Source organism: Petromyzon marinus, chromosome 23 (assembly GCF_048934315.1).
Source record: "Petromyzon marinus isolate PM22_M1 ecotype Great Lakes invasive population chromosome 23, UKy_Petmar_22M1.pri1.0, whole genome shotgun sequence".
NCBI lineage: Eukaryota > Metazoa > Chordata > Hyperoartia > Petromyzontiformes > Petromyzontidae > Petromyzon > Petromyzon marinus.
The window spans coordinates 7,415,080-7,437,308 of record NC_133689.1 but is presented as its reverse complement, the minus strand read 5'-3'; the positions used below and the strand labels follow the sequence as shown (position 1 = coordinate 7,437,308).

At 43.1% G+C, this 22,229-nt stretch overlaps 1 protein-coding gene across 1 annotated transcript; it reads right to left on the bottom strand.

The window, feature by feature from the left end:
• Positions 1-1,452: 1,452 nt before the first annotated feature.
• On the bottom strand, positions 1,453-22,197 carry EIPR1 (EARP complex and GARP complex interacting protein 1). The gene is made up of 9 exons (XM_032959597.2): positions 22,001-22,197; positions 19,197-19,280; positions 18,704-18,836; positions 17,964-18,120; positions 14,196-14,295; positions 12,714-12,850; positions 10,148-10,315; positions 8,338-8,514; positions 1,453-5,788 (listed from the first exon to the last, which is right to left on the bottom strand). The coding sequence occupies exons 1-9, from the start codon at positions 22,040-22,042 to the stop codon at positions 5,614-5,616; spliced, it is 1,173 nt and encodes a 390-aa protein (XP_032815488.2). The 5' UTR covers positions 22,043-22,197; the 3' UTR covers positions 1,453-5,613.
• Positions 22,198-22,229: the final 32 nt, after the last annotated feature.

Sequence of the window (22,229 nt, the reverse complement as noted above, 5' to 3'; positions counted from 1 at the left end):
TGACGGTGGGGATGGTGTTCTTGGGGTCATAGGCAGCATTCCTCCTCCTCCAAACACGCCGAGTTGAGTTGATGCCAAAGAGCTCCATTTTGGTCTCATCTGACCACAACACTTTCACCCAGTTGTCCTCTGAATCATTCAGATGCTCATTTGCAAACTTCAGACGGGCATGTATATGTGCTTTCTTGAGCAGGGGGACCTTGCGGGTGCTGCAGGATTTCAGTCCTTCACGTGTAGTGTTACCAATTGTTTTCTTGGTGACTATGGTCCCAGCTTCCTTGAGATCATTGGAAAGATCCTCCCGTGTAGTTCTGGGCTGATTCCTCACCGTTCTCATGATCATTGCAACTCCACAAGGTGAGATCTTGCATGGAGCCCCAGGCCGAGGGAGATTGACAGTTCTTTTGTGTTTCTTCAATTTGCGAATAATCGCACCAACTGTTGTCACCTTCTCACCAAGCTGCTTGGAAATGGTCTTGTAGCCCATTCCAGCCTTGTGTAGGTCTACAATCTTGTCCCTGACATCCTTGGAGAGCTCTTGGGTCTTGGCCATGGTGGAGTTTGGAATCTGATTGATTGCTTCTGTGGACAGGTGCCTTTTATACAGGTAACAAGCTGAGATTAGGAGCACTCCCTTTAAGAGTGTGCTCCTAATCTCAGCTCGTTACCTGTATAAAAGACACCTGGGAGCCAGAAATCTTTCTGATTGAGAGGGGGTCAAATACTTATTTCCCTCATTAAAATGCAAATAAATTTATAACATTTTTGACATGCGTTTTTCTGGATTTAGTTGTTGTTATTCTGTCTCTCACCGTTCAAATAAACCTACCATTAAAATTATAGACTGATAATTTCTTTGTCAGTGGGCAACCGTACATAATCAGCAGGGGATCAATACTTTTTTCCCTCACTGTATGAAGACAAGTCCAGATATTGTGGAAAAGGTTAAGCAAATTGTTGTTTTTATTTACATAGCATAGCAATTATTTTTTAATATTCTTAACCGCAATATATTTGAATAATTACGGCCTTGGTCTGAGCTGAGCTCAAGAGACAAGGAAGAATTACAGCACGTGCGTTGGGTCCATTCCTAAACCTTAGAACAGTCTTAAATACCCGAGCCCAGAAGGGCAATGACCTGGCCACCCCCCCCCCCCCCCCTGCCTGCTCTGATGAGTCCTGTGTACCTGACACCATCGATGCAATGTATGATGTGAGAAAGGATGTGGAATAAAATTTTTTTAATAATAAATATAAAAAAAACTGTCAGCGGGTTTAAAATGTAAACCGTGCCCAATTTCTCGTATGTTCAGGTGGGGCTAATTTGATGAACCGTTAACCGACTATTGTTAATAGTACAGAGGTTGTTAAAACCACCGTTTTTCTATTGCGTTATTTGCTCACACTAACCACCCGCACGGATGTACCCCACTTGTGTGAGGAAAAGGTTGATTGAAGTTGCAAGAATATTTATTTCGCTCCATCTTTCATACGGAAAAAAACGGGTAATCATCATTAGTCAATTGTAGCAAGAGTTATTTTCCAATTTCCACTGACAAACAATTGATTACAATGATCGTATAAGCCGAGTAAATGTTAGCATTTACAAGCTAAGAGGCATGCACCATATGTTTGATATTATTCCGAGCAATGCATTCCATCAAGCGGCACGCGCTGGACACAGTTGGAGAACGTGATTAAACACAATGTTTCCATTTCTTGAACGCCCTTGCAAACCGAGATGTTTCCACCTCAATGGATTTCCCAAGCGAAGTATTTAAATTAATACATTCGCAGTCAACCGTCTCCATTTCATGGGAGTAAGAGGCAGTCCAGGTCACTGTGAACGGAGCAGGGCTTCTTGCACACATCACCAACACTAAATCTGAATGAGTGAACTTGGCATTGCACTATGCACATCGCAGTGAATTACAAACCAAAATATAGTACACGCACACACACTTTATTTCTAATTTGTTCATTTGGTACCGTGTAATATTTACAGTATCTTCAGAGTTCATTTTGAGCTTCGGAGAATCCCCCTTATGAGTGGACGCGACAATGTACATTTGTAATGCAAACATTTGGAGAATCACTGGCCAAGCACTGAACAATACGCAAATGTATAACCACATTTAAATCCAGTAATTTTAATAAACCAAAGTATATCATCACGTAAACGACTACTATTCGATTTAAAGCTTTCGTGACTGCAGGGATTCATATTCTTGGTTCTTTCGGTAAAGCCACGTAGAAGGGAAATAATAAAATAATAAAATTACAACAATTAAAAACTAATAATTAATTTTATAGCTTTATTTTTATTACTTTATTAATATAAACGACTACTTGTTTAATTTACCATAACTCTACTTTGCTACAAAAGGAAACCACTCGAAAAGATGGAAATGGAGATACATTAATTATAACTTTAAAACATTGTATGAAACCATGCATGATCAGGCACAATTGCAAGAGGTTCAGCGCAGGTACCTTGCGTTCACACTCGTGCCCCATTCTGAAGCACGACACCCCTCACTCGTGCACGACACCCCTCACTCGTGGACGACACCCCTCACTCGTGGACGAGCGAGAGAAATTCTATTAAGGAAACACGGGGCCACTTTTTCAGTTTTGGGTTCATGAAATCTGGTTCCAGTAAACGCATTTCAGGCCACTTAGGTAGGTCTCAAAGAAATTGTCCCATCACCTGGAGATACTATTTGGTTGCCATCATGACATTACCATTATGCTTAGCCTTTGAAGATGACGCAAAAGCATTTGACTCAGTAGAAATTTCTGCTGTCATCCAACTATCACAAAATAAGTATAACATTCAGAATGAAAACCATTCACGTGGATGAAACAACTACACAGAGATCGCATTAGATTAACAATATATATCAGAGACAAACCCGATATATATTCACACCAACAAAAACGAAACTTCGAACACTTGAATTGGAAAAATAAACGCTCTAAAATAAAGAAAATAACAGCCATCTCAGATTTGCTGCTGAGGCAGTCATAAAAAAGTAAATGGAAATTAACGACAGGAACTGATTGAAGGACTATCCAAGACTGATGCGAAGTTGGGTTCAAGATAAATCCGTGCAAGACAAAAGCCATGCACAACAATATTGCTAAAACTGGCAAACGCATCAGAGTGTGTACACCTTGGGCAATTATTTAAGATGGAATGGGATGAAAATAAGGAACAGGTTGGGACACATTTGTAGAAATTAACTTGGTAACGAAAGCAGCACATCGATGTGCTTAAATGCTTTAACTATAGTATTGTGTAGATTAAAGAGTATATATTACCTGCTATGACATATGGATTGCGTAGACATTACGTGGCGCTCAGTCGCAGCAGCCATGAGCAGCAAAACAAAAAAAAAGGGCATCCAGTGAAAGGGAATGTTTTGTTTGTTAAATATTTCAGTGCCTACAATCGGATGCACACCTGGGTTTTTTTTTACCTGTGCTCGTGTTTAGGTAAAGTGATGGAGAGACTGCCTTTATTGTTTTACCACTCGTGAAAATGAAAGGAAAGCCATGCGTGGCTTGTACAGGCAATTGCAATCTGTTGCTTCGAGCATGTAACAGCAAGCCCAGAAAAAGGGCTGGGCAGTGAAACTGAAACATCCTCTCGCCACGCCTGACATCACACGACGGCTACTAATGCTTGCCAGAACAATCCACCGCACCCCCCACCCAATGTGAAAATGTAGATGTATTGTTTTAATTCAATAAAAACACACACTGTGGCTGCTTTGAAGCGGTTTTTCTTGGCGCAAATTGTACACAAGTGGGGACGTCCCACTTGGGACACGAAAGTAAATGACATAAGCAAGCGCAGCCTGATAAATCGATGCCATGAGCATTACCTGCGGGACATTTTGGCTGTGTGTCTTCTAAGATAATAACACAATTCCACAGGTAAAGGGGTTAAGGCACTTAGCCCGATAGGGCTGGGTCTTACCAGCTCTGTTTGGACTGCACGCGAGCTGAACAGATTATAAGGATACTCAGTAAGTGCTCAGTGAAAGTCAAGTTCCCATTAGAGTAATTATGAACACTCACGTAGTTGCTCAAGCTTGTCTCACAAACAAGTTGCTACACAGCTTTAAGATTCCCTGCCCAGCTCTGCAGAGTGCAGGTTTTAGGAATTTAGAGTTTAAGTACTATTATAGTAAAGTTCTCTTAAGACTCTTCAAGCATTATAGTGCACCATATTCAAAGCATGTTATTACGACCAGCAATCTCATAGGGGGGGGGGGGAGCACAAGATTCGATTAAGTTAATTATAAAGTAGATTTACAGATCATACTGCTATCTCTGCTTAAATAATTAAAGTATATCTTTAAATATACAAGTCATACAAATGTGTGCTGAGCGTTATTTTAAAATCTCTACGGTTCCAAACATCTATCTACATGTTTATAAATGTGTACATCATGTTAAGGACAATAGCAAGCGAATAGATTGATATTCTTTAGAAGAAATACTTTTGGTGACCTATTCCAAAACCACAAGAGCAGCAAATTATTTTACAAAACATCGATGTATTCCTTGAATCTTACACTCCTCTTTCCATACTAAAAATAGCAAGCACAAGCAATCGGCAGGTTTAAATCAATGCATGACAGCGTTAGACTGAAACGGTTCTTTGTGGAAAGGAAGATGTTCACTGCTGCACACAATTAAGATAATAGAATTGAACATAGAATTGATTTTGCTCACCCCATGACCATAGACCATTCCTAAACGCTTAAATTCGAAACCGTCCTTGATAAACTATAGTGAGAAACCAGGGCAGGATGCACATATTGCGTCTGAGATGTAGCAGGTGAGGATGTGAACAGGCAATAGGAGATGGATGGTTGATCCCCATGCACAATCGGTGTTATAGGCTAGTAGAACTACATGTGGGCAGCAAAGGGCAATGCAGGAAAATTACGTGTTATACTTCACTGCTATGCTCCCCACCTTCACCAACTCGCACGGACTAGCATGTAGTTGACCTTAAGGAGGCCCAGGGCTGGTTATTCTAGCACATGCCACTAATTTTTTGTGATTGTGGGAAAATCGAACTCGGGTCACTGGGATTAAAGCGTAGAGCGTAGTGCGGTAGCGAATGCATTGATGCAATACTGGCACATAACAGACCTTAACTCTGTGTATGTGCACAGTAATCAACGGCCACTGCATCGCGCGCTTTCAGATGCGCTTCTGCAGCCGCCTGGAATGGTCTTCCGATATTAGGAAGCTACTTGGAGCTATGCACTTTTCAATCTAAAATGAAAGCTAATTTCTTCACATCTGCTTTTTGTGTTTAGTTTGTTGTCCTTCCCCCGCAACTCCGATTAGCACGGTTGGCTACGTACGGTGCGAAAGAAGTTCAACACGCATGCGTACAACCTGGCACCGCGTGTCACAGTACAACCGGACATCACCAAAGTGCCTGACAACCACACACACAAAAAAAAACCTGAATTAAAAATATCGCAGCACGAGGGGCACGAGAGCCCAGGTGTGTGGCCTGCTTGCCCGAGTAAAGTGGCAACAGCCCTTGTGTGGGTAGGCACACGCACGCCGGTTGCCATCGCCTCAGAGCAGGATCTTGTACTTCACGGTGCGGGGGACGCGGTTGATGACGAGCCGCCCGTCGTAGCTGAGCGAGGCGAAGAGCCAGGGGTCGGCGGCGGACCACTCGACGGCGTACACGCTGTCCTCGTGCTCCTCGTACGTCGCGATGATGCTGTCCTGAGGGGGCTCCTTACTCCTGTTCACGGGGGGGCGGCGAAGCGGTGAAAAGACACGCACACATGAGTCGTGTATTGCCAGATCTTCGTCTCTTGCCAGTACTGGCAGCCGTTCAGAGGTTTGTTGATAACTTAATTAGAATCTTGCCATTTCAGAAAATTATCGAATTTCTTTCGTCCGGCTGGGTGGCACTGTAGTTGTACGTATGCATGTTGAACTTCTTTCGCATCGTACGTAGCCGACCGTGATAATCGGAGATGCAGGGGAAGGACAAGCAAATATAAAAAGCAGTTCTGAAGAAATGAGTTTTAAATCTAGATTTCAAAGTGCATAGCTCCAATGGCTTCCTAATATCGGAAGGAAGAGCGTTCCAGACGGCCGCAGCAGCGCATCTGAAAGCGCGCGATGTGGTGACCATCTTTGATGACTAAATTATAATCTTATTATTTAAGAAAATAATCTATATTCTTTTGTCTGGATGGGTGCCACTGTAGTTAAGAGCCAGTGACTTGTAGTGGAAAGGCTGCAAGTTTAAATCATTATTGGGAATCACTTCAGGCTATAATGAGTAGGCACAATTTGGAGGTCAACCGTGGTCACCCTACGGTTAGACTGACCCCTACAATGAGAGTGAAGAAATTCCACCACTGGCTGAGGACTGCCAAAGATGAGCACTGCCACATTGCTCATTTCAGTAGGAATTATATTTAATAACTTGTAGTTCAATTTTGATTTAAAGCTTTCGTGACTGCAGTGATTCATGTTATTGGTTCTTTCGGTAAAGTCACGTTGAAGGGAAATTTACCCAGTTAAGTCCCTCACATTCCCTAGACCCATGTGGCTTTGATGGATCACCCAGAAATTGCAATTTCACAACTGGATCATAATACAGGTAGAAGTACAGCAAGAACGACTACTTAGCTACCCCTGTGCAGTTTGACTGTTATTCTATTAAAAGCAAGAGTTTTCCTGGCTACACCCAAAAGACCCAAAGATATTTAAAAAAGGAAATTATCAAACATCCTGAAACAGGACCCCAGTGAAAGTGCATCTGGAAATTAAGGATTTCCTGCAAAAAAAGCTTAAGAAAATACATAATCAACATTGTAATAAACTTTCATTGTTCCTCTGTGAGCGAGGCAGTTAATACTTGATGTATTATCGTCAAAACAATTAAGGACCCAATCTGTCCAGAAGGTACCAAGGACCTTGATGATGCATTGCATATAATTTTTGATCTTTGAACCAGGTAATAAAAGTGAACAAAATATTTATATTCTTGGTTCTTTCGGTAAAGTCACATAGAAGGGAAACATCCAGACTGCCACTCTGCGCCCAACCTTATGGAAGAGGTACGTGGATGACACTTTTGTCATCTGGCCACATGGCCGGCCTGCTCTAGACCAATTCCTCGACCACATCATTTCCATGCACCCAGCCATCAGATTTACCATGGAAGTCGAAAAAGATGGCAAGCTACCTTTTTTGGATGTCCTAATAAAAAAAGAGACCTGATGGTTCAATGAGCCACTCTGTTTACAGGAAAGCTACCCATACGGATGCTTATCTGAAACCGGATTCCCACCACTATCCATCCCAGAAGAATTCCCTCATTAAAACTCTGCACCATAGAGCCCAATGCATACCGACCAGGAACACATAGCCAGTGAACTCAAGCACGTACACCAAGCTCTTAAGGCTAATGGTTACTCCGACTACACAATCCGCAAAGCTATTACTCCAACCATGAAGAAGGACCCTCTTGAGGAGCCTTTCAAAACCATAACTTTACCCTACATTGCGGGGATCACAAAAAAGATCTCCAAAATCTTGAATAAACACAAGATCCAGGTCCGATTAAACACATTACATAAAATCCGTGATCTGGTTCCGTCTGTAAAAGATGTGATTCCGGACATACAGTACCCTGGCGTCTACAAACTAAGTTGCCTCTGTGGTAGTAGTTACATTGGAGAAACCAAACGACATGTCTCGGACCGCATTCGTGAACACAAAGCAGACCTAAAACACAGTAGGACCAACACCTCGGCCGTGGCAGTTCACTGTTATAATTCAGTAGGCTCACATGACATTGACTTCTCCATGACAGAGGTTCTTTGCAAGCCATCTGGCTACCATGAGAGATTCGTTCATGAGGCTATCCACATATACAAACACAGAGACAATTTCAACCGACAAGATGGATTCTGGCTTAGCAATCATTGGAAGGATTTGATAAACCATTTCAGGTCTTAATAAATTGTTCACGCTTACGGTGGCTTTCAGACCGCATCCATTATTTTCGTCTCCCCCCTCCTCTTTTCCGAACATAGATGGACTCATCCATCTGAATAACTACCGAAAGAACCAAGAATATGGATCCCTGCAGTCACGAAAGCTTTAAATGAAAAATATTTATAATTGCAGGTAATGTGCCAGAGGAAAATAAGAGTCTTTGGTGTGGGAGATTTAAACTAAATTTTCACAGGCATGTTATAGTTCATGGTTAAAATATATAATAGCCAAGCAGAAACTACGGCTGATTAACTTGTAGGGTGCAAGGCTTACTTGGGCTCCGTGTCGACCTTCTCGTCTGCATCACTGGCTTCATCATCGTCATCATCAGCCCCCTGCCCATAGGGCTCCGACGAGATGGACACCATGTTCGAGAGAATCACGCGACTGTCGCTGCTGCTGCTCAGCACCAGCTGGTCGTGCGAGTGGTTGTAGCGAACGCTCCACACCCTGCGGTCAAAAGGAGGCCTCGTTAACGTCACACGTGCTAGCACGCACCACCACCTTCGCTTGCTCGCCTTCCCCAGCATTGAACTCAACGCGCCAGGCGGTCGCTTCTCCTCCTCCGGTGTTGCCACTGCATGGCACCGCGGTGGTGAGATGTTATCTCCCTCGCCCGGTATGCAGGGGGTCGTGGGTTCGATCCCGACCCTGACGCCTGTGTGTTTGGAGTTTGCGTGCGCTCCCCGCGGTCGCGTGGATTTTTCTCCGGGTCTTTCGTTTTTTCCCTCCACATTTATAAACATGCACTGATATTATTTGGCTACTATAAATTTCAACGTAAAAAGCCACTTCGCTGAGCTATCATTTGTGGCCAAGTCGCTTCTCACTGCTCTACTCCCTGCCCATGGTGACATCTATAAACCTGCACCTCGTCTGCATTCCATATAAAAGCTATTGTAAAATCTTACTTCACGCTGTCCACATCTGACGTAGCTTTTAAATATGTCAGATTAATTTCTATAAACGTACAAAGCATATCTTTATATATTCATGTTGACTGCAATTTCATTTGTTGTCTTATTAACATCACATTCCTATGTGCAGCATCGATGCACACACTGTTCTACTGTGGCGCTGCATTACAACTAATCTGCGCAATTTGAATGCATTTGTGCTTCCCGTCAGTGGGTTCCAATGGTGGAATTAGAAAAAAATTATGAAAAGAATAACAAAAAATACCAATGAATCGTGGAAAAAAATACAGAACAATGCTATTCAAATGGAAACCTGTCATTTGATGATGTAAAGAAGCACAGTTCCACTTCTCGTGACTGTGAAGGGAGCTTGACGGGCAGACTGACCATTGTGAATGCCCTTCTAAGACTGACCAGAGAATGCCCTTCTAAGACTGATCAGCGTGAATGCTCTTCTAAGACTGACCCGTGTGAATGCCCTTCTAAGACTGACCAGCGCGAATACCCTTCTAAGACTGACCAGAGAATGCCCTTCTAAGACTGACCAGCGTGAATGCCCTTCTAAGACTGACCAGCGTGAATGCCCTTCTGAGAGTGACCAGCGTGAATGCCCTTCTGAGACTGACCAGCGTAAATGCCCTTCTAAGACTGACCAGCGTGAATGCCCTTCTAAGACTGACCAGCGTGAATGCCCTTCTGAGACTGACCAGCGTGAATGCCCTTCTGAGACTGACCAGCGTGAATGCCCTTCTGAGACTGACCAGCGTGAATGCCCTTCTAAGACTGACCCGTGTGAATGCTCTTCTAAGACTGACCAGTGTGAATGCCCTACTAAAACTGACCAGTGTGAATGCCCTTCTAAGACTGACCAGTGTGAATGCCCTTCTGAGACTGACCAGTGTAAATGCCCTTCTAATACTGACCAGTGTGAATGCCCTACTAAGACTGACCAGTGTGAATGCCCTTCTAAGACTGACCAGTGTGAATGCCCTTCTAAGACTGACCAGCGTGAATGCCCTTCTAAGACTGACCAGTGTGAATGCCCTTCTAGGACTGACCAGCGTGAATGCCCTTCTAGGACTGACCAGCGTGAATGCCCTTCTAAGACTGACCAGTGTGAATGCCCTTCTAGGACTGACCAGCGTGAATGCCCTTCTAGGACTGACCAGTGTGAATGCTCTTCCAAGCTGCGCACAGGCTCCGTTGGGTTACGGGTGTCCCAGAACTTGACCTTGCAGTCGTCGCCACAGCTCGCCAGGTAGTACTGCTTGTTTGGGTTGAAGTCCATGTCTCTTACCAGCTGTCCATGTGCGTTCTCGATGCAATAAGCCTGGCTGCATTGGGACACGTATACGGGGTTAACGTCAAACCATTCCTTAAAGTGCACCAGTGAATTAGGCAAGTGTAGAATTATAAGAGGTTTTGCTTACATTTGTTCAAGTTTTTTTTGTTTTATTAAAAGCAGCAACACCGTTGTTAATATGCACTCGGGCAGTCACTGGCCAAAGTGAAGATTTGTTTTTTTTTTCCCCAGCAGATAAATAACTCACATCGAACTGTGGTAATTGTGCAACATGATATATCTATTTTTCGATTTCAAGCTTTCGTGACTGCAAGGATTCATCTTCTTGGTTCTTTCATTGAAGCGCTGTCATCCCGACAGTTCTGTTCCTTCACCTGAAGAGGGCTACTTGTGTTGTGGCCGAAACGTCGTGAGAATTTTATTGTCCTATTTTGTTTTATTGTTTTATTCTCATTCTACGTGACTTTACAGAAAGAACCAAGAAGATGATATATCTATGTTAATTAAATCTCCTCAATTATTTTGTAAGTCTGCTCTCACCCTAATCTCTTGAGAAAAATGAATTTCCACTTGGAGGTTCTTTCAGCTAGCAGTGCACCAGCTGGTATTAGAATACAGCTCTGGAAGATGAGGTCCCATAACTACTTATACACACAATTCAGCAGCCACTTACTACACTCGATGGAAAACGTGTATATACCTTGCGTATAATCTTTTTAACATGGCAATGGAGCCAATGCATATTATCGTCAAGAGATGGAATATCCAAAATTAAGTAACAAAATGTTATTAAGTTGTTTGTGCTGACACCGGTGACCCCGGTAGAATAAAGTCTCACTTAACTTCAGAAATGGATTAATCAATAAAGGATTCTCAAGATTCAAACCTCAGATCTCAGCGGTGCCAGCTCAACTACCCTGATATGATATTATCCCTTAGCTATTTGGCCCCATCATTAAAATGTATAATGCGCAAATTCAAATATTATATTTGCTTGTTCAATAATATTCATGAAACATGTGTTCAGGGGAGCCTAGTTTGGATTTGAACCTGCAACATTGCAGCTAAACAGGCGACTGATCCAGCCAGTGATCTTTGTAGGGATCATTTTATTCATACTCCTTATACAGTATACTGTTAGCCAATGCATTTAAAATCTGAAGTTTGCGTTGTACAAAGAATATCCTAGCCACAATACAGTTTTGCTATAAACTGCTGCCCTCATCTGGCCGAAAGTGAAACATTCGGTGAATGCGAGCATTGAGTGACCATTTCCGAAACAAACATATGATTACAGACCCAAATGGTGTCGGCATTCTACCGATGAAGTGTGGTGCGGTGCTCATCTGATCATTTGTACGATATGCGTCGAAATCACTCCCACACCACAATGATGGCTTCCCAAAATGCGGCACTCGCTGTATCAACCCTGGAGGGTTGAAGGTCTGAGTTGACCTCCCCCCCCCAACCAAAACGTGAATATTAAACGAACCACCTGAGAGTTGCAATCATACAGTTTCTCAAAACTCATCTAATTTTACTCACCGTCCTTTCTCCGAGTTCTATTAATCCTGGAACCTATTAAGCTTCTGTGGTCAGATGACACACACACACAATAATTATTGCAGATAGCCCAACTCTATAAACATCATTATCTGCCGTCAATTCACTGCTGGATGAAAGCTTCCCAAAGCCGTCAGCGTCGCTCAAGGCCCTGCAATGTAACAAGCCACCCAGCACCTGCGCGCCAGCCCACGTCATCGTTTCGTCTCCAAAGTCGACGACGCACTGCTGGACACGTTGCCTCCCTTTGACTGCCACTCGTGTCGTCATTCTCGACCACCGGCCATCGTAGTTTCTTGCGACGTGCCCTATTCAAGCAAACGTCTTTTTCTTGACAGCACCTACGATTAGCACGATTGGCTACGTAGGGTGCAAAAAAAAGTTCTATATACAAAACCTGTGTAAGATCTACAGTCGGCGTGTCGCTCCATCTCCCAAAGTAATTCCACAAAAAATACCCTGAGGTTTATTTACACTTAAAAAAAATTTGTTCCATTTTCACAGCCGTGTAGCATAATAATTATTTGTGTATGTTTCGAATCAAAATGTATACACATCTCACCTGTAGTAAACATTCTCACGCAATGTAAGCCAAGTGTATCAGTATTTAGCATGTTGTACTCAGAAAGCATCCACTCATTCACAATCATAAGTGTAACAAATAGGATATGGCAGGGCACAAAGAACCTCTACATTTTTAATCAATTGCACCGTTAAAAAAAACTATTATTCAATATCGGGTTGGCAATGCGTCATGAATATATGTATTAGGTTTCTCTGATGTGGGTGTATTCAGACTGACAGGGCTGAGAGCTGTGCTTGAGCCTGCTGTTTTTGAAGGCACAGTTGTTGAGTAGTTTCCTTGCCTCATGGACCGGATGTCCCAACCACGGATGACCGTGTCGTTTGCCGTCGCCACTTGCGTGCAGTTGTGATGGGGGCTCCAGCGTCCCGCAGTGAACTTCAGCTGACCCTTCCCCTCCAGTGATGTGGAGCTCGTCAACTTCAACACAAAAAACAGACTGTTGGGGCAAGTGCTGTTAACGAGCACCTATGAAGGCCGTAGCGGCACACGAGGGGGTGTGTAGCCGGCACCACACCGGGCTGTCTTTGTCTCCCTCGTGGTGATGTTTACACACTGCAACAGCGACTCATTTAAGGCTGACTCGACCTAGGGGAGGCCCAGAACCGGTGCAGAAAATCGTCATTGGTGTTGGCCGTGAGAGCAGGAATTAAACTCGGGTCGCCTGGTTCGTAGCGCAAAACGCTAACCATGACACTACCGCTCCCCACAACTTCAACACACACATACACACGTGCGCGCACGTGCAGACGCAAACGTAAACACACACTCGGCGGCGTAGCACAGCATGCAATCAGCGTTGTCCCTCCACAACTGATGTTAACCCAATATATCAGGTGGCTGAGTTTCAGCTGCGTCAACAAATGGGAAATCCAATTCCAAACACAATTTCCAATGACGCACATGGCCGCGCAGTACTTTCCAGAGGCACATGCGCACCATGATTTGATGGTTAAAAAATAACACTATTCACAAGACATTATGGAATGTTAAAAGGGCCTTCACACCATGTGGCTTATAGCTCCATGTATCGCGAAACACCAGGAATATCTCTGCTATAAAGAAACTCATAAGTTGATTTAATCTCTCTCCATTAATCATTACTACCTTTGCAACTCACAGCAGTCATTACTTATCTTAAGCCATATGCTGAAGTAAATGTTGATTTGAGTTATATCATGAATACGCACACAAATACATGTAATACAGGTATGTGAGCATGTTCTGTACATGTTAAGCGAAGCGGTGTGTATGTGTGACCATTGTCCGAAAGATAACCTGTTATATATATTCCCTTTGCAAGGCAGTGTCATCAGTGAGTGTGTTCAGTTTTGCAATTTGAATTAATCCCAAATGCACCGATGGGTCTTGTTATTTGGAGGCATGAAAGTTCCATGCATTATATATATCACGTTAGATGTGAGCAAAGAAGTAAAAGAAGATTATTGCTCGCACAAGCGTGGGTTGAAGCACATCTCCTGTTCACAGCACTTAGCCATTTGTGAAGAACACCACAGTCCCAGCGCAGAGGCTACTCTATCTAAAAGACAACCACGATCAACTTCCCGCAAAGTGGTAGTCATTATATCAACCACAAAGGGCCGTGGTGACCACCAACTGGGATTTGAAACTCCCAGCCTTCGGAAAGCAGGTAAAACGTCCTAACCACTGTGTCACCCAGCCAAAAATGATGCAAGAACGAGATGCAGTATTGCGCAGGACGTCTGTGTTAAGAGGGCGCAAAGTTAACCGAAACACAACTCACAACGGCTTGCGTGGAGCTTTCCTTTAGGTCCCAGCATAGCAGGCGGTTGTCGGAAAGAGTGACTGCCTTACTGCCATCGCCAAGGGGTTCCCATAAGACACTGCACGCACGACGGAAACGTGCATTCCTTTAATTCAGAATCTTTGTTTATCCTGGAGACACCGATGAGCTATGAAGGTCTTTTTCACAGACGTCCAGTAGGAGCAGGTCAGTTACAACAACAAACAACACAAAATAACCATAGGAGTGCAAAGTATAGGAAAGATTAGTAAATCACTCTAATATGCATTAAAACTAAACTATTTTAATTTTACCGGGTAAAGCCCCCAGATACAAAAAATCTGCAGTCTCTTCAATGTCTGTTTTTCATGTTCGTTAGATACCAGTTCACTGTGTGCCAAACATCAAACATCTATAAACATTTTATCTCTCATGGCAGAGCTGGGCCACATTAAGTCAAGGATCTAATTTATATTGCAGGCCTTGCTGTGCAGTCTATGATGGCCGGGGGGGGGATCATCAACTTATGGCTGCCCAAGTTACACACTCAAGATCTTAGTGGTGACGGCTCATTGCTGTGACATGTTATTAAACTAAACAATGTTTTTTTTTTACCAAGTAAGGCCCACTGAGCTGTATATCTTTTTTGCAGAAGCGACCTGGCCACAAATTACAGCTCAACGAAGTGGCTTATCACGTGAAAAAACATAGCAGCCAAACACTCTAGTCTAAACGCATGTTTCTAAATGTCGAGGAAAAAACCAGATGACCTGCAGAAAAATCCAAGCCATCACGGAGAGAACATGCAGACTCCAAATATACAGGCGTCAGGGTTGGGATGGAACCCACAACCTCCTGTATATCAGGCGAGGTAGTTAACATCTCGCCACACGAATGGGCATAACCCGTCAAGCCACCCATAATTCTGAGAAAATGTAATTGACATTACTTTATGTTTTCAGGTACTTTGGCAAAGCACCTATGGACTATTCAGACCATGAAGTGAAGATCTGAAGTTAGTGCATCCACGGATCTCATCATTCATCACAAAGGTTTTTGAGTTGGATCGCGTTATTTATAAATGTGTCACAACCCTCCACCACCCGACATGGCCAATCAGTAAAAAAATGTGTCACGTTTACAAAAGACAAATAGTTTAACACGTAGGCTTTCGCGTATTATTAAATAATACATATTACAATTCCTTATAGGGGAAACACATACTAATTAACGGATTACTAACATAGCATATAATCACTACACCACATTACAACTAATTACTAATCTACAACTCATTACTAATCATAACCATTGACTGATTACTAATCGATTACATAATTACAATATCCCCCCCTCCGCCTCATATCACTGCACCTGAAATGAGTTAAATGATGACGTCACCCTGCTGCTCTATTTAAGACCGGGTGCAAGCGAGGGCTTTACCATTCTGGCGAATTGCCCGATGATGCTGGATGTCATTACCAGCGAAACGTCGTACTCAAACTGTAAATGTTGTGGATTCACTCTTCAACACACTGGTGGGCTAAAGTAGTGAATTATTTGTCTTTTGTCAACGTGACACTTTTTTTGCTGATTGGCCGTGTCGGGTGGTGGAGGGTTACGACACATTTATAAATAACGCGATCTAACCCAAAAACCTTTATTATGAAAAGACAAATACTTCACTACTTTAGCCCACCGGTGTATTGAAGAGTGGCCATTTGCCAGAATAGTGAAGCGATCCACCTGGTTGCAGTCTTAAATCGTGCAGGATGACGTCATCATTGTTGAACCCCATCAGGATTCGAGATCAGAGGTGGGGGTGTATGCAATTATGTAATAGATCAGTAATCAGCCTAAGACTTAGCATGTGCCTCACCTTTAAGGAATTGCAATGTGTTGTGCATTACTTAATAATACGCTTCCAGGCTGCGCTGAGTCTATTGCTATCACAGCGATTAAAATTATTTGAATTCTTCTAAATTTCAATTGATTCTCTAGCTAATCTTGGCCAGTAATAATTAGTTCTGCATAACACTTCAACGGTATCAAAATCAATTGAATGTCCTTGTTGGCAAGCATGCTCTACCACTGCTAACTGCTGTGTTTGGGAGAATTTAATGTTCCTTTGGTGTTCTTTTAGTCTTACGCTAATGTTACGTCCCGTCTGTCCAATATAACACTTACCGCATAAGCAATTAATCCGATATACACCTTCTGTTGATACCTTCGGTAATTCATCTTTAGTACAAGACACTAGTTTTTTTTATTTTGCGTACCATACCAAATCTCACTTTAATGTTTTGCTTTTGCAAAACACAGGCTAATTTGTCAGTAACTCCCGAGATGTATGGTATTTTAATTGTTTTGATAATCTGATCACTTTCAGCAGTATTGTTGTTCGACCTTGATTAGGCATTCAATGCTCTGTTAATTTGAGCATTATTGTAGCCATTCAGTCTTAGTGGTTCTTTAACATGTTTAATCTCTTTCCCTAAACTTTCACCATCTGACACGGTCTTTGCCCGATGTATGAGTGTCTTGATGAGAGAGCATTTCTGTGCTGGGTGATGATGCGAATCTGCATTCAGATAGGCATTAGTGTGTGTTCCCTCTCGGTAATCACTGTGTGTGTTATTTTGCCATTTTGACCGCGTCCAAGCAAAATATCCAGGAATGGGAGTGTGTTGTTCACCTCCATTTCCATGGTGAACTGAATGGCTGGGTTTTGTGCATTGAGATGATTGAAAAACTTAAATAAGTGTATCTTTATCATGTGGCCAGACAACCAGAGTCATAGACATATATAAACCAAAATATGTTGTTTATTGTACTTGAGGCAAGTGCTGTTGTTTCAAAGTTTTCCATGTACAGATTTGCGATAGCAGGAGAAAAAGGAGAGCCCATTGCTGCTCCTTCCTTTTGTTTAATGACGTCACCTCTCCACAAGAAATAAGTGTTATTTATCTTCTTTGGTTCTTTCAGTAAAGTCACGTAGAATGAGAATAAAATAATAAATTGATAAAATAAAATAACACAATATTCTCACGACGTTTCGGCCACAACACAAGCGGCCTTCAACGTCGTGAGAATATTATTGTGTTATTTAATTTTATCAATTTATTATTTTATTCTCATTCTACGTGACTTTACCGAAAGAACCAAAGAAGATGAATCCTTGCAGTCACGAAAGCTTTAAATTGAAATTTAAAGTGTTATTTAGACAATGGTCGGCTAGTTTTGGATTATCTTCCGGTAAACCTGACGTGCTTGTGTCTGTGTTGGGTGGTGGAGGGTTGCGACACATTTATAAATAACGCGATCTAACCCAAAAACCTTTATTATGAATAATAGTGGTCACGAAAGCCAACGTAGATCTCAGCATGTTGGGGTGATCGTGTGTTTACCTGTACTGCATTGGGAAGACTGGCTGTAGAAACACACAACATCAAGAAGTCCACGAGTGATGCCATCTTCAAGACATATCTTACCACTCATCTTTTTCATACCGGATATTCCAACATCATTCCAATTTTATTATGAAAGTATTTTTTTCTATAAGATCCTGTGAAACTCACCACAATGTACTTTTCCATCTTCAATAACGTGCTCAAGATTTGGTTCAAACTTGATGTGTAATAAATAATTACAACGCTTAGGTGCGTGCTTATTTATCGCGTCAATATAACAAATACTGAGACGAAGTTGACAATGAAAAGTTAAAAGCATTTGCTTGCATAAGTGCTTGAAAAGCTCCAGGGTTCTCACCTGGCCATGTTTCCGTGGCCACTGTTGTCAAAGTGACAAAGCAGCTCCAGGGCTAGTGGGTTGGTTCCACTCTCGTCAGCAGGCTCACTGCTGCCCGAATCAAAATCCCTCGGGATGCGCCACACGGACGCACACGACTGCAGCTTATTGTCCACCACTGTGTAGTCGTGCCCGAACATGGATCGAGGAAGGGGGAAAAAATATATATATCACGAGTGAATCCTCATCGAACTGTCGCGAATGTCAGACTTGCCAACACAACAAGGGGTGGTGGGGTGGTGGTGTGGGCCACAACTACTCCTGGTTGTTGTTTGAATGACAACTATAAATGTTGACGCTGTGTCAGATGATTACATTATAAATATTTTTTTATCAATGGCAGACCTTGGCCATGTTCAGATATGACTTGCCACTGATGTTCTACATGACCATCAATTGAATCAAGATAGCTATGATCAGTGAGTGAAACACCATAAAACCCGTTTGTAATTAAGCATCAGCACAAATGATGCACACACACACAAAGTATAATCATGGCCTGGAAACTGAAGCTCTAAAAAAACAGTGAATGGAGGACACTGCTATTTATGTTACACAAACTAACCGAGCACATCTGTTTGTGTCATTTTGGCCAATCGTGAAATTGATCATTCAACGAGTAGCATTATTAGTCGTCATTTGGAGTTTGCAGTGTATGTGCACAAGTCATAAAGTTTGGACCTTCGCCCGCAGGTTCTTACTGGTGTTGTAGCATGTCGCCACCACATTCTTGTCCCCAGGGCTGGCGCTGATGTGCCACACCTCACCAGAGCGATGGTAGAACACGGTCTTATTAATCACGTTGTTCTCATCGTCAAAGTCAATCACGTGCACCTGTACGGAAATGCATAGCAAGTGATCATTTTCATTGGCTCACGAAAAACACAATCTCTTTCAACACGAAGGCATATTACTCGTTTTTTTTTGTCTTCAGTTGTTACCTCGGCCATTTCGGGCACGTGTGTTATTTTATCACGGGGAAAGATGGCTTTCTAGGACATACAAATCATTTGAACGAACACAAATTGCCTTTCTGGGCTGCATTATAACCATTTGGTTATCTATCCAGATAATTCAATATTTTAGGCATTTTATAATTATAGGCCCATTGCAAGGGCATGTTATGCTACCCCCTGTATAAGTTGTACAGCAGCATTACAATGCAAAAACTACAGCGATGTTTAATTTCCATACCTGATTGTCAAATTTCATCGACTGTGTTCCCACAAGAAAGCGGATAGCATCTGTCTCGGCTGTTTGTGCAGTCAATGTTCGAGCCTAAATTGGGAAAAAAAGGTGTAAACATTTATAGTTTGCACTCTGCAGTTTTGATTCGCGAAGTGTATAAATACAAAATTATTGTTTAGCTACACATTTAATCATGTTAAGATGAATATATTTCAATACGATGCACGTTTCAAAATTCCATGGACAACAAATTGGCTTGCACTTAAGAATACTCTTTGTGATATTACATGGCAAGTGTGCATTGCTTAGACTTATAATGGACCATAAGAACATTTTAATCTTGCTACCCTATATGGTATTTGTGTACTGGTTCGACACATTTTATAGATCAATACGTTCTGAGTATCTCTGATACTTAAGAATGGCATTGAAATCAGGCACATCTATACTGATTTTGCAGCCTAAATTTGAAGAGAGGATTGAATAACAGAGCTGTAACTTGTGTCATTTATGCAGGGAAGTTTCTTTCATGATACTCTTGCATTAGAATGCGTGACGAATACTTTTTTCAAGGGTCCTGTGCATGTGAGAGGAACAATGGAGTACCCAGAGAAATCCCAAGCATACAAGGCAATAATACTCATAGGTCCACACGTACGGGTTTATGAACCCATCGGTAAATTAGTCTGTTAATCGAGTCAACTTGGCTAGAATCCCATCAGCTGGAGTAATGCAGAACAGAGCTTCAGCAGACTGGGGAAGGAGGATGTACAGAAAGAGAGGAAATATTAATGCGAGGGGATGAACAGCATCAAGGTAATCACAAAAAATGCATCATTGCCAGCACACACCATCATCACTTATTTCTGTTGGACACCCTGCCTTCACGGTCCACTCTTAAGTGCCCCACTATCTGAATGTAGGTCTTGTTCTTGGTCACCGACCTCTGGGTGTCACTGGAACGTCTGTCTTGGTCAACTGCCTTCTCACATCATGCACACGTGACCCACCCATGGCAACCTCCTTTTCCCGACTACACTATGCATTGCTCTGCCTTATTATAATTATTTCCTCATGTTCTATTCTGAACTGTCAAGTTACCCGATTTGGTCAGGAGAGGGGATGAGGAGGTTGGAATTAAACTAGACATGAGGTGGAGTGGTAAGGCTGTATGTGGCTTTGGGTTCGGGTAGGGTTAGGCTGTAATTGAGATTGTTATAAACACATGGGTGTTATGGGAGTGAGTGAAATGGTTACACTGGAGAAAAGAGTTGTGTTCTGATTATCGGAGAAATAAATACAAGTCAATAAATAATTTGAGTCCACGACTAAATTATGAAAAGCATATCTTTTATAAATACTATATTGTGATCATCTAGACATCTGAGTATGACAGCATTGTATAGTTACTATAGCAAAATCAATGTTGCTACACTGTCCCCTGAGGACCACTTATAACCGTGGCCCATAAGATCTGTTATGAATAATGATCCTCCATCAGAGCAATAACCAGGCTCAAATCTTGCTGAGCTTTCCGAGATCTGACGAGGATGTTTTTAGTCATAGGAAAAATGCAAGATACCCTCTTATAAAGCCTTATAGACTGTTGGGGCAGTCGCTGTTAACGATGATCACCTACTGAGTGATGTGAGTGCCGGGTGCTGATATTTACGCAATGTCACCAGATGCTCGTCTAAGGCTGAGTCTACCGAGTCAAGGTCTAAGGCATATTCATGAACGCAAAAATCCGAAGTGATTTCCTTCTCAAATGAGAACGCGAGGCGCTGCTCACCTCCTGTTTACAGCCCCGAGCCGGTGGTGGCAATTCCACATTCCTATGGCGGGGGACGAGTTTCTCTTTACGACAATCACTATTGATTTCCCCAGTGTTGGTATGCACTGAAGTGGTATGTATGGCTCATACGAGTAACACAATGCGCTCACAAACTTTGCCACCGACGTTAGCCGTGGCCGGGAAATTAAGCACTGGTTGCAGGGTTCTGTAGAAGTCTGCTAAACAGTGCCAACACCAATACCGGCCATTCGACACTAAGTGACTACGATGTCACCACGGCCCCTGTTGCCAGGCTAGGTGCACTTTGAGGCCATGTGAAATGTCGAAGGCCCGCTGACAGGTCACGGAACAGACCCAGGTGCCATGGGTCGAATTACTGAGATGACTGGCAGATACACCAGCTGTGCTCCCCACTGTGCCAACTGTGTGCGTTTTATCCACCCGGCGCTCCGCTCGTTGTTGTGAGCGTCGCTCCTCCGCCCTCCGTTGTTGCTGGAGGGCGACTGCCTCCAACTGCCCAGTAGCATCGTCCTTCACGAGCCTCCTCCACAGAGGCCGATCTTGACACGACTGGTACCAGTCATCGGCAAGTCCACTCAGCTCCACGTCCTCCTGTACCACATCACTCCATCTCTTCTCTAGCCCGTGCCTCCTGTACCACATCACTCCATCTCTTCTCTAGCCCGTGCCTCCTGTACCACATCACTCCATCTCTTCTCTAGCCCCATGCCTCCTGTACCACGTCACTCCATCTCTTCTCTAGCCCGTGCCGTGCCCGTTTAGTCCCCTCGATCCGGCCGAACAAAAGCTGTTTAGCCATGCGGTGGCTTGGCATGCGGACTACATACACACTGTATATAACGCACACAGATATATATATAAAAAACACAACACACATGTGTCACACACACACACACGCATAGAACCTCTGGAACGTTTCGGGGCCTAGAAGCGCTTCACGGCGTGAGGCGTAAAAACGAGCCCCTCGTTATTTACGTGGAAACAGCTCACGTGCCTGAAATTCGATGCCGTAGATGACGGGAGCGTCGTCCTCCATCGTGCGGCGATAAGGAGGCAAAACTCTGAATATTTGTGTTGTCTTCTTGTTACTATTTAAATGTAAAACCCGAGATTTACACACAAACACAGGAACAGCCAACCCCGCCGTCTCATTGAAACCAACGCGTTCAGCCCTACCCCCCACCCACCACCGCTCTTTTACATTTCCTAGAGCGCATGGGCGA

What these genes read in the sequence shown, in the direction of transcription:
- EIPR1 (XM_032959597.2), bottom strand. Translation starts at nt 22,042, where the DNA reads ATGGAGGACGACGCTCCCGTCATCTACGGCATCGAATTTCAG. An exon ending in TTGGAAGAGCATTCACACTG is followed by an intron (nt 8,515 to 10,147) that starts GTCAGTCCTAGA and finishes TTTTGACCGCAG; the next exon opens with GGTGTGGAGCGTTCGCTACA. An exon ending in AAGGTCGACACGGAGCCCAA is followed by an intron (nt 5,789 to 8,337) that starts GTAAGCCTTGCA and finishes CCCCGTGAACAG; the next exon opens with GAGTAAGGAGCCCCCTCAGG.